The 17,704-nt window shown below is 42.1% G+C and overlaps 1 protein-coding gene across 3 annotated transcripts; it reads right to left on the minus strand.

Moving 5' to 3' along the window:
- Positions 1-8,655: 8,655 nt before the first annotated feature.
- LOC112253902 (NGFI-A-binding protein 1) lies at positions 8,656-15,636 on the minus strand. Of its 3 annotated transcripts, none has more exons than XM_024425983.2 (7): positions 15,322-15,636; positions 13,508-14,325; positions 13,107-13,240; positions 12,644-12,815; positions 12,023-12,197; positions 11,118-11,255; positions 8,656-10,914 (listed from the first exon to the last, which is right to left on the minus strand). In XM_024425983.2, the coding sequence occupies exons 2-7, from the start codon at positions 14,321-14,323 to the stop codon at positions 10,838-10,840; spliced, it is 1,512 nt and encodes a 503-aa protein (XP_024281751.1). In that variant the 5' UTR covers positions 14,324-14,325; positions 15,322-15,636; the 3' UTR covers positions 8,656-10,837. The 3 variants fall into 3 exon arrangements, with proteins under 3 accessions (XP_024281751.1, XP_024281750.1, XP_024281752.1); XM_024425982.2 differs by having other exon boundaries at positions 15,210-15,634; XM_024425984.2 differs by having other exon boundaries at positions 12,029-12,197; positions 15,210-15,632.
- Positions 15,637-17,704: the final 2,068 nt, after the last annotated feature.

Consider the following 17,704-nt stretch of genomic DNA (forward strand, 5'->3'; position numbering starts at 1 on the left):
GATTGGAGTTAAAGGTTTTACTCTGGTACTTTTAGTTAATAAAACTCATCAACTGTTGATATACAGATGTATATACAGTATCAGTCAAAAGTTGACACACCTACTCATTCCAAGGTTTTTCTTTATTTTTTTTATTAGTATTTCCTACATTGTAGAATAATAGTGAAGACATCAAAACTATGAAATAACACATGGAATCGTGTAGTCAACAAAAAAGTGTTAAACAAATCAAAATATATTTTATATTTGAGATTCTTCAAAGTAGCCACCCTATGCCTTGATGAAAGATTTGCACACTCTTGGTATTCTACCAACCAGCTTCATGAGGTAGTCACCTGGAATGCATTTCAATTAACAGGTGACCCTTGTTAAAAGTTCATTTGTGGAATTTCTTTCCTTCTTAATGCGTGTGAGCCAATCAGTTGTGTTGTGACAATGATGTATCTTATGAAGTCATTGCGTCGCCTGAAATGTAGCTGTTAAATACATAATATATACTGTATATATATTTAACAATAAAACAAAAATATACTTTATAGTATCGTTTTATGAAGCAAATAAGTAACATAGCTGTGGTAATTCATCACGGACTGCATCAAACTAGTTATTCCTACAGGTCACGAGCTGGGCTGGGACATCACTAATTTGTCCAGATGATGCTTATGAATTCCTCAAATGGCCATTTGAAACTCTTCAAACTAGTTGCATGTGTTTTCATTTTGAAATACTCAAATAGACGTCTATTAAAATACCCTGAAATAAAAGATGACATTCTGTATTGTTGCCTCATTCATAATCTGTCTGTTAAATGTGCTCACTCACTAGCTAATGGCTGAATTGGCTATCTCAATGGCTGCAGAAAATCCAGAGGTATTGTTGCCATAAGATACATTTTAAATCAATTTCAGCACTCTGATTTGGTACTTAAAATACTAACATAAATGATTGTCTAACAATCAACTATAATAAAATAGTCACTATTTTATGTCATTTAAAAAAAACTAAAACTGATCAGCAAGTCCTGGTTTTATCATAAAAACAGTTACTAAGAATAAAGCATAAATTAATAGATTGCACATCAATACACTGTTATACTATACTAACCTGGCTACAACTGGGTTTTGTTTTGCCTGCTGATAAAGGGGCACAACCATCTCATCCCTGGCATACATGATGTTATTGACTACAGCGAAGAGGTTCACCACTATACCACTACTTGGTCCTATCGGACCTCTCCATGCAAAGCTGTTCTCCCTCAGCATGTCATTCAACAGTTGAAGGCCCTCATCCTCAGACTGAGTCAGGATAACCCCAAGGGGGAGACAAGTGCGGGTAAGGAGAAGAAAAAATACTCTGCAGTTCAGTCTGGCCATGATCCCAGATGAATCACTGAAGCAGAGCTCTCCACTGTGCACAACGATGTGTCCACAATTTCCTACACCACCACTAATACTGTGATGCTAACCACAATACAAAAGGAAATTATCATAATAACTACAAATATCACCCAGTATCTTAGGCAGATTCCTTAAAAAAAATATTACTTTACTTACCGGTAACAGAACTGGAGGTCTGGACCCCTCCTGTCTCAGCCTCCAGTATTTATGCTGCAGTAGTGTATGTGTCGGTGGGCTGGGGTCAGTTTGTTATATCTGGAGTACTTCTCCTGTCCTATCCGGTGTCTTTCTTTCTCTCTCTCTGAGGACCTGAGCCCTAGGACCATGCCTCAGGACTACCGGGCATGATGACTACTTGCTGTCCCCAGTCCACCTGGCCGTGCTGCTGCTCCAGTTTCAACTGTTCTGCCTGTGATTAATTATTATTTGACCATGCGGGTCATTTATGAACATTTGAACATCTTGGCCATGTTCTGTTATAATCTCCACCTGGCACAGCCAGGTTCCTCTCTAGGTTTCTTCCTAGGTTTTGGCCTTTCTAGGGAGTTTTTTCTAGCCACCGTGCTTCTACACCTGCATTGCTTGCTGTTTGGGGTTTTAGGCTGGGTTTCTGTACAGCACTTTGAGATATCAGCTGATGTACGAAGGGCTATATAAATACATTTGATTTGATTTGATTTGGACAGCGGGATCTGTTCGCTGTGGTGAAGATGTAGTCCTTCATACGCCATCTGCTGGTCGTTCATCAGGATAAGGGGGAGTGCCCGATTTCAAATTGCTGGGTCAGTGTCTCTATGATTTTGGCCCCCACATCCGAATGCCTGAGGGCGTCTGCTACAAACATGTTGTGGTTGTGGACATTGTACATCCATACAATGGCCAAATATTCCAAAAGATGAAGCTCTTTGCTCCTGGGACGAACCACACACAACATTGTGTTCAATTGTGTCAGAGAACAAAGAGGGGATAACTTGATTGACAAACTGGCTTATTAGACATGTGAATCACTGATCCACCATCCAAGGGTGTTGTGGGGCCCTAGCCTGGTAGGGGCCCTTAAATGTTTAGAGAATGATTTGATTATCATTTAAAAAATGTTAGACAAAATAATCTGTGATGAAAATTAAAACGTATAACCATAATCAGATCAGGCATCTCTATCCCCCTTACAATGCACATGGTTTGGTCCATTTTCCACGAGGAGAAAAAAAAATACAGCTGATCTGACAGTTGCTCCGTCATGTAGCCTAAGCATTCACGAGAGATAACCACTATGCCCCCCTCAAAAACAAAATTGGGTTTCCAGAAAAAGGAAGAAAGGAAACAGAGACAGCGAAATTCAGGGAATAAATTACTCACTACGTTTTTACACAGAAAAAAAAACGAGGAGAATGATTTGAGTGGTAAGTCAGTGCAGACGGCCTGCAGAACTGAGTAGCCTAGCTAGCCAATATAGCTAGCTTGCTAGCGTGGACTCACTCGGCTCGGTCAGAGTAGTAATTATTAACATGATGATGATGAGCTACAACTACCAGCTATGGCTAGATAATTTGGTATTATTTAGATATTCTTGTATTCCCCAATATTTGCGTGATATTTGTTAGCTAGCTAGACTAAAATTAAAACCTAACATGTAGCCTACCTATCCATACTGTAAATGCTACTACTATTGCTGTAGACAAAGATCCCAACGTGTGTCCACTACATGAAGGTATGGTGTTCTTTGGATGCAACTCAGCATTCTTTGTCCTCCAAACACGACGAGTTGAGTTTTTACCAAAAATGTATCTTTTGGTTTCATCTGACCATATGACATTCTCCCAATCTTCTGGATCATCCAAAATGCTCTCTAGCAAACTTCAGATGGGCCTGGACATGTACTGGCTTAAGCAGGGGGACACGTCTGGCACTGCAGGATTTGAGTCCCTGGCGGCGTAGTGCGTTACTGATGGTAGGCTTTGTTACTTTGGTCCCAGCTCTCTGCAGGTCATTCACTAGGTCCCACCCGTGTGGTTCTGGGATTTTTGCTCACCGTTCTTGTGATCATTTTGACCCCATGGGGTGAGATCTTTCGTGGAGCCCCAGATCGAGGGAGATTATCAGTGGTCTTGTATGTCTTCCATTTCCTAATAATTGCCCCCACAGTTGATTTCTTCAAACCAAGCTGCTTACCTATTGCAGATTCAGTCTTCCCAGCCTGGTGCAGATCTACAATTTTGTTTCTGGTGTCCTTTGACAGCTCTTTGGTCTTGGCCATAGTGAAGTTTGGAGTGTGACTGTTTGAGGTTGTGGACAGGTGTCTGTAATACTGGTAACAAGTTCAAACAGGTAACGAGTGGAGGACAGAGGAGCCTCTTAAAGAAGGAGTTACAGGTCTGTGAGAGCCAGAAATCTTGCTTGTTTGTAGGTGACCAAATACTTATTTTCCACCATAATTTGCAAGTAAATTCATTAAAAATCCTACAATGTGATTTTCTGGATTTTTTTTCTCATTTTGTCTGTCATAGTTGAAGTGTACCTATGATGAAAATTACAGGCCTCTCTCATCTTTTTAAGTGGGAGAACTTGCACAATTGGTGGCTGACTAAATACTTTTTTGCCACACTGTACGTACACCTTAGCCAAATACATTTAAACTCAGTTTTTCACAATTACTGTCTTAAAGAAATCCCTGTCTTAGGTCAGTTAGGATCACCACTTTATTTTTAGAATGTGAAATGTCAGAATAATAGTAGAGAATGATTTATATCAGCTTTTATTTCTTTCATCCTAACCGACTTGCCAAAACTATAGTTTGTTAACAAGAAATTTGTGGAGTGGTTGAAAAACTAGTTTTAATGACTCCAACCTAAGTGTATGTAAACTTTCGCTAATAGCGTTTCAATCGGTGACATCACTCGCTCTGAGACCTTGAAGTAGTTGTTCCCCTTGCTCTGCAAGAGCCGCAGCTTTTGTGGAGCGATGGGTAATGATGCTTTGTGGGTGTCACTTGTTGATGTGTGCAGAGGGTCCCTGGTTCGAGCCCAGGTAGGGGAGAGGGATGGAAGCTATACTGTTACATATGTATGTATGTATGTATGTATATAGTTTTCAAACTGATATGTGACACATATTAATGTCAAAATAACATGCCAAACAGGCAAGCCCCCCCCGTCAAAAGAAAATCTGCCCTGACTGATGGGTCACCATTGATCCTTCGACATCACCGGACCATCTGGTGAAGCATCCAGGGTCCCAGACCCCGTGACCCGAAGCTCTCACTCCTGCACATCCATCCTTGTAGCCATTTTGAATGCCTTGACGCCCTCCTCTTTGTTATCTGTGCCCCACTACAGACAACACCCATCCAACATCTGAACATCTTGAAAAAGATGAATTTTAATAAATGTGCTATATGAATAAAGTTTGATTTGATTGATGACATTACAGCTGTAGAATATTTAAGTGCAGTTTTTCCATAAACTTTTAATTGTTAACTTGGGATTGTATCACTTGACATATCAATTATATAGTGGAAATGATCCTATAAATCAAGACTGTGAATGCATGTACCACTCCTAATAAATAAATAAGTTGCCTTTGAAGATTTGTCTCTGGTTATGAAACTACAATACAGGCTGGATGTCTAAACAAAGTCAATTCTGAATGTCAATAGATTTTTTTGATTAATTCTCATCAATGAAAACATTCTACAACTGAGTTATCAGTCATCAAGGTCTGGTATCCAGGGTAATCTGGTTAATTGATTAAGTGGCTCTTTCCTTGTAGAATGTTGACAGCTGTATGAGACACATTGTATTGCTAAGACGCTCAAACTTAACTTAATAGCTACATTCACCGACTCAGGATAAACGTTTATCCCTCATGCGTGCCCTGACCAAACCGGGTATATTGCCCCTCAGTATATCTGCAGTTCTCCGCATGGCCAGACTTCTAGTGGTCTTCTCCTCTTGTAATGCACTTCTGCTCATCCTTGAAAAATGTCATAAGGTCTGAAATACACACCAAAGTCGACATAATGTACAAACAATTATCTTGGCTAAGTAAAACAAAATGATTGTTTTGATATACTGCTCTGCTAACTAAAGTCTAGTCAGTGACAAGCTAAGACAGAAAGGGGACATAAATTCATGGATGGGCACAAGGGTTTCTGATCGTGTTGGTGAACGGTAGCTGACGGTGCCAGCTGGAGATGATGTGCAGCAGCTTCCCGCAGGAATTTGTCTTGCTGAGGTCTTCTCTTGCTAATTAGCATTTAGATTTTTTTCACCGCTAAATGTTATCGATATTATGACCCATCCACTGTGCCAGACGATTTCCTCCACAATAACTGAATTGGTGGAACAGTGCAGAAGAGAAACTCCCCCGAAAGTACTTATTTTTTTATTCTCAAGATCAGAATGTGGGGGGACTTATAAAGTTTCAGGGGTTTATTTTATGCCTGGCTACGTTAGGTTATTTGTAGACAGTTGGCGTCTACACACACCAGCATTTATTGTTACTGAATTGTAGGCTACCGGTAATTACATTTCCCCAAAACCTTTATGATTTTCCTGTGATGTTTTATTGACGTGCGCTGTGATGAAAAAAAATTGCCATACACACTCAAATAAATAACACCACTCAAATGGGTAGACCCGTCTAAATAAATACTATTAGCATATTCTTTACAATGAAACAGATGATCTAGATGTCATGCCAAAGAGAGTGATCCACATGCATGATAATAAAAATCACGCATTATTGTTATACAGGTTATACTTCACTTGTTATACTGTCAACAGTATATGTCTGTCTGACTGCCCATGTGCCATTACACTAGAGTGCCATTACACTAGAGTGCCATTTTGTGGTAACTTGACAGGGCATGTCCACACACGTTTAAATGTTAATTGCCTTTACTTGCAAACTAGAAAATAAAGGCGCAATAAATAAAGGTACAAACGGTATAATACTGTGAGCGATATAGCCAATTTAACATGAGAAGTGTCCCGTTTTACTGCGCCGACTCTGGGCGATGACATCACAGGAGGGTAAAGGTCACGGTCAATACTAATGTCCATAATAGCAACGCTTACATGAATAGTAATAATACTATACTGCAGTCAAGTACTATTCAGTAGGAATTATTTGTATAGTGTTCACCCGTATAACACATTTGTACAATGACCAGAATAAACAACGCAGGCCCAGTTCATTGTTCTGTTTGTTTGTAGAGAAAGTCAAGCTGCTCTTCACTGAAGTTAACTGAATCTGAGCATAAAATGGGCCAATCTTTCTCAAACCTTTCCCCTCTTTGACAGTGCAGGCAGCTGTAGGCCTACCATCCCACTGCATTACACCCTCGTATTGCTCAGAGAAGAGAGGAATAATGTACCTTTCTTAAAGTATAAAACCCATCCTTTGAAATTATTTTCTATTAACTGTAATTTTCATCTCGCTCATGAAAGCATTTTTTATTGTATTCTGACACCTTCTGGCTAACATGTATACTGCAGCCAATGAGTGAAATAGCATAAATGCCAACTTCTGCACAGCCTGTACACAAACTCAAACCTCTCGCATAGAAACATAAAAATAAACAAAAATACACCAAAAACTGTGATGGTGTTGCCGAGTAGGACGAGCACAGATCAGCACTGACAATTGAATACATGCAGAAAATAAAAAATCTATAAGGTCATGGGATAGTTCACCCAAATGACAAAATTACATATTGGTTATCCTTACCCTGTAAGCCAGGGGTTTCCAAAAAAAATTGGACCGCGACATGTGAAAAAAAGTGATGTCATCAACAGCCAATGTTTACTTTTTAACTTTGGGCTATGACAGTCTATTACAAATCAGTCTGACAGTACTTTTGACAGTATTTCCACCTGACAAATCAGTTTTGACAGTATTTCAATCTGAAGGAAGTATGGCTTGAGGTGACTGAAATGCATCAGAAAGGTATTGGGAAGTTCAGAAGATCATCAGGTCATCAGATCATTTTTCCCCCAGTCAGATTTAGTGCCTGGTCTTTCCAACTCTGTTCTAATGAGCTGCATGGTTTGTGGGCATTGTAGAGGGAAACAGAATTGTATTTTGTAGCGTAAACGGTTCAAAAGATAGAAACACATTTGTTGGAAGAAAACAGAAACTGCTCTGTTTATTACAACCACATCTAGCTAACCACGGTTCTATGAACCAAGCTCAATTTTATTTCAGTTTCTCCCGCGACAGTAATTTTCAAATGAGGTGACCCCACATTGGGCCACGACCCCTAGTTTGGGAAACACCGCTGAAATAAAAACCAAAGCATACCTTCTCCATACACTGATTACAGGGTAAGGAAACAAATGTAATTTTGCAATTTGTGTGAACTATCCCTTTAAAAAAAAGCAACCTCCTGGACTTAACACTGATAAAAATGGTTAAAATAAAAAACAAACAAAGAACTAACTAATCAATATTTTATTAGTTGCACTATTGGAGAAGATGAGGAGATAATTCACTTGATACTCACCTCTGTTCAAGCACTGTTAGTTTCATGCTTTGTTAAACGGGGGTGATGGCGCATTCACCAGATCACACCCACGCAGTTTAGCAGCCGGGCTGAGCTCCCTCCCACTGCCTGTAGTCCCGCCGCCTACAATCACTATTGCCATGGCAACACATCAGTGACTTGCATTGGCAGGGAGGCCATCACACAGGGCTGAGATTGTGGAGGATGGGAGGGCGCTACACATGTGGGTGTTCAGTGATGAGTTGACCTGATCTCAGGAGAAAATCTGTGTGTGTGTGTGTGAGAGAAAGAGATGAGAGGGAGGAGAGAGAGCGAGGGAGTGTGTGTGAGAGAGAGAGAGATGTGAAGTATGAAAAGGACCTGCGTCAGAGTGAGTCATCGGGCAGTTTCAGAATGTTTTAATATGACACTGATGCAAATACTTTACCCGAGACAGCGGTTCATCATCCCTTTCTTTTTTAAGAAGAGAAACTGTTGACTGGACCACATTCAGTCTGTCTGTCAGCGTTCATTATACCTTATAAATACCAGTATAGGTTCTCTGCCACAGAACAGTTTAGCTGTCTAGCAGTAAAAAAAAATAATAATAATAATTTAAAAAAGAAGAACCGAAAAAATCTAAATGTTGTTATTTTATCGTAGGACACAATAATAAGATTAATATAAAATATATATTTTTAAATCTGATAAGATAGAAAATATAATTTTCCTTCTTTCTGGATCAGACATATATCATGAATGAGGAAAGACAACCACCATAAAAAATAAAGTTTAATAATGTTTATGTGCTGTATAACAAATAAAATATATTAGTGTTTTAAAAAAAACAGGTGCATATCTACTGTGTAGGCAAGCCTGGGCTAACTCGATGACTTATGATAACAGTGATAAGAACATGAATCAATGTACTATCAACATCTTGGCTGTCTATCACACTGCTGGACATGCGTTGGTCTGTGAACATTACATGACACTGATTAAACTAAACCAGTACAGAGGACAGGAGAAGTCACCTAGCACAGAACAGAACAGACAGTGGGCCCAGAAAGTATGTACTTAGTACTTAAACAGTACTTACAAAAGTATTGCATTTGTTGCAGCCTATTTGACCTAGAGAGACTATTATTACAAAACTGTTGTGACTGCGGTGACGCCAAAAAAGACAAACAGACTCTATAGCAAGACAGATTTACACATTTGGAAACACAACATTAAACAACCATCTGAGAGCTAATTCTAACATACGAACATCTTGAATTATACATTGGTGGTCACAGCTGAAACACTGGTAGGATCTAAGACTACGAGGCTGTGTAACATGAACATCTTATGATACCAGACACTTTCACTTGTTTTCTCTAACAACAGTTATTCGGTTTTTGCTCTACACACATAAACACAGTACTGAGATTGACACCAACATTACACTGACAAAACTCTGCTTTTGGGATTAGGCAAATATTCTTGTAATAGTACAGGCCGAATTGGCCCTGTCGGTCCTACAGTGACATATGTGTTAAAACACAACTTTCTGGAGTGCAACAATATAACGGGGAAGAAATCAAGAAGTTACATATCGGGATATTCTTTTTGACAATATATCGCAATATTATTTTGGACAATCTCGCAATGTTATTTTTGTGCTTGTTAGCTGTACATGCGCAAAAACTCCAGTATTTCCCCTTCTATAGCTTGTTATCTATCTTCTTTTAAAATGGTGAGCTAACATCCTTTCGGCACTTTTATTCACATGACTGATCAAAACAAATTTTTTCATGGCTTTCGTGGCTCTTTTTTCATGGCTCTGCAGTATCAAATCACAATACATATCGAATCGTGAGGTCCCTGGCAATTCCCAGCCCTAATAACAGACCAGGGGCCCTACTCAATAAAATGGGTAACTCAATTAATGTTGTGTTGAGATTCAAATGTGCATTCTTACAGTACAACATCATGTGTTTGACAGACTTATCAAGGAAACTCGATTTGTCGAGGCCAACCCACGGGCAGACTGGCCATCTGGCATTTCGGGCAAATGCCAGATGGGCTGGTCAATTTTTTTGACTAGTGTGCCTGTCTAAACAGTTTTTTTGTGCACAATTATCATGGGGAAAAAATGGGCTGGTATGGGGGCCTTGAGGAAAGAAATGGGCCGGTGTGGGGGCATCAAAGTTTAAAAAAATGATAAGGCTAATTTTTGGTCCCAGTCCATCTCCGGGCCAACCTATCCCATAACACTGATCTGAACTCTAACTGGAGATCTATACACAAAAAATTCTGCAGCCTCAGTTTAATTTACAGTACCACTCATAAATACATAAGGTACATACAGTAGGATGATGCAAAACTATAATTTCTCCTCTCCAGATAGCTCTCTTTCCACCTCTGATTAAAACAGAATCCTACTGTATTCTTTACAGTACATCAGTTACCCACCGATCGAACACGACAAGCCAAAAATAGCTTGGGGTATTTTTTGTTCTTTTTCATATCCTGACCATCCTGACCGCTGCGCTCTTGTTTCACTTAACTTCATTCAAATTCATGTAGCGAAACAGAATGTAAGCTCAGGAGATCAGGATTGTGGTACAAGGCTACTTTCCCGACCCATCATTCTTAAATAATATCATGCACATCAATCAATAAATACATAAAGGCCTATACAGCATGAAAGTTATCCTGTGAAAGGACATCCTCATTCAGTTTTCCCCGTGACTGAATCTATGCTCTACTCTAGACGCTTTGGCAAAAACCTTAGACAAAATGAAAGAAAATAAAAGTTTTTTGTTTTGTTGAGGCAACGTTGGTTTGTTAAGGCTCTACTGTGGCTGTGCTTGCTTTAGTATCCATTGATTTGACTGAGATAGATGCTTAGTGTAAAAAGTGTAAATGACGACTAAAACCGGATGGGGAAACAGACGAAGGATGGGAGGCACTATGTGGAATCCTCTGGTTCTGATTTAATGGTCTTCCTGTCAGTGTGGTTGGCCGCTTGATGCGAGGATCCATTTTCTAAGGTAAAACACAAAGAAAAGATCATCAGAATAAAACATGCCATGTGTTTTCTAACCATATACCTTTTCACTCATAGTGGACCTTGAATGTAGGCAGGTGTGTGCATGCAACAGACCATTACTAATACTCACTGTTTGTAGTGTGTACGTATACATACGTGACTCAAGAATGAACATACATTTGCCTGAGTGGTGCTGTACCTGTTGCTGGTGCTTTGGCCTCATCTGTGTTATGGTTGTTATGGAATCGTTTGAGCTCATTGGCTAGCTGCTTCCCCAGGGGAAGCTCCCCCTCCGCCACACTCTTACTGGGCATCCGCAAGTTCATTGGTCGCTCGTCTGAAAACATCCATAAACACAAAGACAAACATTAGGGCATGGGTAAACCATTGAGATGCACGCTGCCATCTTACACAATCAATTCCAATGGCACTGCTGTTAGAGTACCATTCACGAAGCTGCTTAGGTGATACAAAAAAATGACATTAACATTCTGTCTCTCAAAATCTTGAGAGATCTGATGCTCATTTGCTCTGGGCCCGAGTTTGTACTCCACTCGGTGCCCCCCAAAAAAGATTTTATACTCTTCTTCTCATTCAACTTGAATAAGGTGCTTTAAATAGCTTATGAAGGAGAGACAGGATGAAAGAGAGCGACAGAGAGAGAGTGGGAGAGAGGTGAAAGACAAAGAGAGAGAGAAAGAGAGCGAGAGCAGGAGCGAGAGAGACGCCCCTGGGCAGCCACATGGCGGAGGAGGTAAACAGGCGTGGGAGAGTTAATGACAGGTGCAGAGAGAGGATAATTATGGGTAACATGAATATAATGAGCTGTCAGGAGTATGGGCCGTGCGAGAGAGAAAAGGACGAGAGAGAAAAGGACGAAGATGGGATGAGTCCCTGAGGGACGGCTACCGGCTTAACGCAGTTATGATTCCTCCTCACTTTGAGATGTGTGAAGAAAAAAAACAGATACAAAATGAATCCCTGACTTATAAAATAAGATTTGAAGGCTGGAAATGGTGATTCACAGAGCTGTGAATTTGGAACATGAGGATAGCACTCATGTACGAGCGCACTCCAAAGAGTGACGCAGAAGACAGACCGTACCGTTACCTTGGTGCTCTGTGCTTTTGTCTACCGACGTGCCGTTGGTGCCTGGAGCCTCGCTGAGGTACTTCAAAGCCCCTGCAGGTATCCTCCAGTCCAGAGCATGTAACCTCTCCTGTACCGCGGCATCATGGAGAATCTCCATCTGTCTGGCTAACAGACGGTCCAACTGCACCTGTTAAAACAAAATACATTTACAGGGCGTTAACAACTGCTCCTACTCTTGTAAAAAAACATGCCTCCGGAAATGACCGGGTCAACTAAACGTGTCTCCGATAATGTTTACTTTATACAATTAGAAAAAATGTAACCCCTTTTTCTCACCCAATGGAAGCCAGCCGCAGCAATGTATTGGAGGACACACCGTTCACCTGACGACCGCTAGGTCAGCCTGCAGGCGCCCGACCCACCACAAGGTGTCGCTAGAGCGCAATGAGGCAAGTAAAGCGCTCCCCTAACACGGGTGACCCGGACTCCTGATCACAGCCGATTCTCATACAGCCCGGGATCAAACCCGGGTCTGTAATGATGCCTCTAGCACTGCGATGCAGTGCCTTAGACCGCTGCGCCACTCGGGAGGCCCATGTTTACATTTTATAATCCACTTTTCTATTATGTTACCTGAAGGTTTCTCCCAACTATCTCCTCTCCTTTGGACTTGGCGCAGGCTAGCTGTTCTCTCAGTATGCCCTGTCTCATGTGGATGGCCTGCAGAGCCTCCTGGATGTCAAAGAAGTTCTCCTCTGTCTTGATTCTTTTAGGAGATGGCTCATCTCTGTCGCCGCAGCGAGACCTACAGTGGAGAAGACAATACACTCAGTTTGTATGCAGAGAAACAATTGAAAGATATGGAAAGCATCGTCCGAACATGACATGAATCATACCATAAGATAATTTACATAACTTAAAAATATGTCTCTGTAAAATGTAACACATTACAGTAATTAGTTACATAGTAATAACCACGAGGAGAAAATGTACTTAGCAAGTAAATAAGTCACCCATGCTTCCCAACTTCCCTTAGCATTGCTAACTCTAACAAGCAACGGTTGTGTGCGGTGCAGTGGAGGAGAGTGGCTCTTACTTGCTGGTCCTATAGGTGTATTTGTAGGTGACCTCTCTGGAGATCTGCCTGGCCAGACCAAACAGCTCGTCTCTACGAGTCAGTAGCACCACGTCTCTCATACACAGCTGGGCTGCTGCTTCGTTCACTGTCAGCTGAAAGGCAGGACACGCGTGATAATAAGTCATGTTGTCAACTATAACTGTAGATACACAACTCTGTCAGTGAGCTCTTCAGTTGTAACTTCTACTACTGCCGACCTACTTTTAGACGGCTGAAGCAAAGCGCACGCACACATCTTCTTCAGGTGATTTACCTTTTTGTAGTTTTCACTTGTGGAATTGAGGTTTGTCACCTGTATTGCACTGCCACTGAGTAGACTAACCTAGTACTGCAAAAAGTATCCCATCTCTTATCCCTACCTCATGAAGCGTCAGTTGTTTGCCGTCCCTCCTCTTCGAGTCGAAGCGTCCGTAGATGGCGCTATACTTCCTGACCTCCTCCGCTCTCCTTGGATCATCATCACTCATATCAAAGATGTGGCTAATCATCTTTGCAAGTTTCTTATTGGTCTTCAGCTGCTCTTTGACCTCTGCGGGGTCACTCTTGGACAGGGCCGGGGTTATCCGGTCCACACACTCCAGGACAGACTGCAAAGCTGCAGAGTCAAGTGCCTCCAGACCCTCTCGGGGGGACGACGGAGACCCCCGGTCGGACGGAGAGAGGCTCTGTTCGCTGTCGTTGCTGTGACCCGACCAGAAGCGCCCCTCGCTGCCGCTCTGCAGCGGAGACCCCCCTGACACTCTGTCCCTGGCCACTTCCAGCTTTCCTGGATCCAGACATGTCGCAGCTATGATTTTGGGAACCTTGACATGGGTCTCGCCACGGGCGCTGTTGTTACCCCCTCGCTCCGCGCCGACTGGCGTGGGTGACCCCTCGGGTAACTTATAGACTGGTATACTACACACCGGTACAGATGTCAGGGGCTGATTAAACAACGTTGGATTGGTGACCCAGTCTCGCAGGGATTTCTGGAGCCTCCGGACGTGCAGGGGCTTGCTGGCCATGCCCACCAGAGCCATAATCTCTAGGAACTCCTCCTCCCCGGCCTCACAGAGCTGCTGCACGTCATCTCCTCCCTGCTGGATGAAGGCCTCGTAGTAGTACAGCAGGTTGGCCCTCTGGAGGATTCGGTAGAGCTGCAGCTCCCCCAGAGTTCTGGGCAACGCTGCCGCCATGCCTGGGAGAGAGAACACAAGACGGGATGGGCAAGAGGTTCTGCCTGACCAGAGAGTTTTGGTGTATGTGTGTGTGTGTGTGTGTGTGTGTGTGTTTTTGGGAGTGGGGGTATGTTTTTGGGTGTGTGTGTGTGTGTGTCTGACTGATTGACTGAGAGAGGAAGAGGCACTCCCTCCAGTTCCCTTTGTAAATTCTGCAGTACTAGGGCTGCAGAAGGAAGAGTGGCGGTTCGCAGTTAGAGTCCTGTTAGTTGCTGATGGGACCACATGCCACAATCCTCCTTTGCAGCATGCGTAGGTGGCCTTTCTCACACACACATGCTCCACTTGCTTTAGCCAAGGGATTGTTAACTACCCATTTCTTGCAAGTTAGTCCTCTATGTCACAAATAATTAGATATTGCTGAACGACCCTTAGTTATGTGAATAATATAATTTGATTGTTTATCATCAATGGGATTTCAGAGTGTTTGCAAACAACTGCACAACTACTTCATAACCACATGCTGTCAAAACCTCTGGGCAAAATGCAACGCAGCCTGATAAAACCGTCTTCCAAAGAACAGAGCAGATCAAGAGGCAAATCCAGACAATATGACCATGGAATATTTGCACAAATCAATCTAGCTAAATAGAAAATAAAAGAAATTCGTTTCAAAACACCACAAAGTAAAAATGTAAATGCAAAATGCAGTAATCCAGCACCAGACTAAACGTCACTCAAAACCGGTCTTGCAAGTAAATCCACATCAGGAAGATGAGTAAAAAAAATACCATTGTCGGCAATAATAGAACAGTGCTGCAACATTGTATCATGGCTACAACCTGTTACATTATTGTCATAGCCCAATAACTTATTCCAACGATGTATTTTAAGTGTTACATACCTGGTAAACGTTAGTCCCCTTTGGTTTCCTTTATCTAGTTGTTACAATCTATCAGCTACAGTATAGGCTGAACTGCCATAAACTGTACAATTATCGGTAGATCTATAATTACCTAATAAGCGCCCTCTCTGGCCTAAAAAGTCCTCGCGTTCTTTGACAATGTTTGCCTTCCCTCCTTCCGCCTCCTTGAATAGAAATGCGATTGTGTTGAACGTCTGTAGACTAGATGAGTGTGAGCTGCCTGCTTGCTACCCTACCCCCCTCCTCCCCGGCGATTGAAATTGGGATATTCCGCGGTTGCTACAGTGCTCACTCCCACGCGCCTGCGTGACGCAAATCCTGGCGTGGGCGGAAAGGGGCGTGGGAGGCTTCTGCATGGAATACCAAGCACCACATCTCAGCAGTGGCAGCGGCAGGCAGCGCCGGTCAACTGGGACGGTGTGAGGCGAGGGCGGAGTAGACCCTAAAACGCCCTTTTGGCTATATGACTGTATAGAAGTGCAACGGTTGACATTTCAGATAGACTAATAAGGATTGGCTCATGTCATCTATGACGTAATTAGGTTATTTGATCTTTTACTTTATTGATTGAGATGTTTTTTACTCCTTCACTCTTTGGATAAAACACGTTAGTATATGCAAATTATATTTCTATGCAAACATTTATTTTGAGTCTCTTGCCATGACAATTTAGTGTCTTTAAGTGTTTTACCCATCACATTACTCTCAGAATTGAGGCAGTAAGTGGGAATATAGGCAGAGAGAGAAGGGGGACTTTGCCCTATGTGTGCATGGGAACCACAAACATTTTTCTAAGGATTTACACACACCCACACAAATCTTCGCTTGCACCAGCCCATTTTCCAAATATACTCTCAGACTTGTGCATTGCCCATTTCACTTTGGGCGTGGACTGTCTACAATACTAATCAACTCACAGAATATAATATAATCAACTCACAGAATAAGATGTTCATTCTGTGTCCTTCACTGTCATGTGAATATAAACTCTTCACATTATTATCACAAATTATAGAAAGGAGAAAGGCTTGTTCTCTCTAGAGACACAACAGAAAGCATCCTGCTTACTGTTATGATAACTCAATCTGCTTCTGTATCAATGAGCTATTTCTGGCAAGTAGGCCATGCAGCCACAGCACACAGCACAGCCTTAGGGAGATAATGAGGCTTTGTTTTTATCCTGGAGAATAGATCTAGAATATATCTAGAATCTACACACTGCTACTGAACAAACTCTCAGTGCACATTTCTTGTACTCGTGAGAAAAGACACTCAGAAGCATGGTACACTTACTAACTTCTGTCTATATTTGCAGAGCTACTTTTTTCAGCTGCACATTTTTTTTTTAAAGAAAAATTATAATTATGATTACGTATTTACTGAGCTAGGCTACTACTTTAGCTGCTACGTTTTTTTTTACCAAGAAGATGAATTATCAGGATAATTGAGTAGAGGAGCATATACTGTATTTCCCATCCTTGAGACCAGAGAACAGAGAAAAGAACCGACTAGCTACTATTTACTATCCTTCCTGTTTGGCCCTGTCCGGGGGTGTCCTCGGATGGGGCCACAGTGTCTCCTGACCCCTCCTGTCTCCAGTATTTATGCTGCAGTAGTTTATGTGTCGGGGGGCTAGGGTCAGTTTGTTATATCTGGAGTACATCTCCTGTCCTATTCGGTGTCCTGTGTGAATTTAAGTGTGCTCTCTCTAATTCTCTCTTTCTTTCTCTCTCTCTCGGAGGACCTGAGCCCTAGGACCATGCCTCAGGACTACCTGACATGATGACTCCTTGCTGTCCCCAGTCCACCTGGCCGTGCTGCTGCTCCAGTTTCAACTGTTCTGCCTTATTATTATTGGACCATGCTGGTCATTTATGAACATTTGAACATCTTGGCCATGTTCTGTTATAATCTCCACCCGGCACAGCCAGAAGAGGACTGGCCACCGCACATAGCCTGGTTCCTCTCTAGGTTTCTTACTAGGTTTTGGCCTTTCTAGGGAGTTTTTCCTAGCCACCGTGCTTCTACACCTGCATTGCTTGCTGTTTGGGGTTTTAGGCTGGGTTTCTGTACAGCACTTTGAGATATCAGCTGATGTACGAAGGGCTATATAAATACATTTGATTTGATTTGGATTTATTTACAGTAGTTTACTACATTATATTTTATGAAGGAGATTAATGATGAGGATAGGTAATTGAGTCAGAGAATGCGTTCCAAATGGGCACCCTATTCCCTATATAGCGCACTACTTTGGACCTGAGCCCCCATTTGGAACAGGGAATAGGTAGCCATTTGGGACACAGGCAGAGTAGAGGAGCAGCTGTTGTGTGGTTTTAATGATGTGCTTTCCACACAGCCAGACAGGGCCAGGGTAACAGAGAACAGGTACGTTTAGCCCAGATAGTTTCCAGCAGCACACCCACTCCTTTAATCCTGTCTGTGGATGGCCCTGACCTGCCAGAGCGCGAGCA

This window comes from Oncorhynchus tshawytscha, linkage group LG07, assembly GCF_018296145.1.
Source record: "Oncorhynchus tshawytscha isolate Ot180627B linkage group LG07, Otsh_v2.0, whole genome shotgun sequence".
Taxonomy (NCBI): Eukaryota; Metazoa; Chordata; class Actinopteri; order Salmoniformes; family Salmonidae; genus Oncorhynchus; species Oncorhynchus tshawytscha.

Coding starts and splice junctions, on each gene's coding strand:
- LOC112253902 (XM_024425983.2), bottom strand. CDS start 14,323: ATGGCGGCAGCGTTGCCCAGAACTCTGGGGGAGCTGCAGCTCTACCGA. Junction 12,816..13,106: donor TACACCTATAGGACCAGCAA/GTAAGAGCCACT, acceptor TCTCCACTGTAG/GTCTCGCTGCGGCGACAGAG. Junction 11,256..12,022: donor CACAGAGCACCAAGGTAACG/GTACGGTCTGTC, acceptor GGATGTTTTCAG/ACGAGCGACCAATGAACTTG.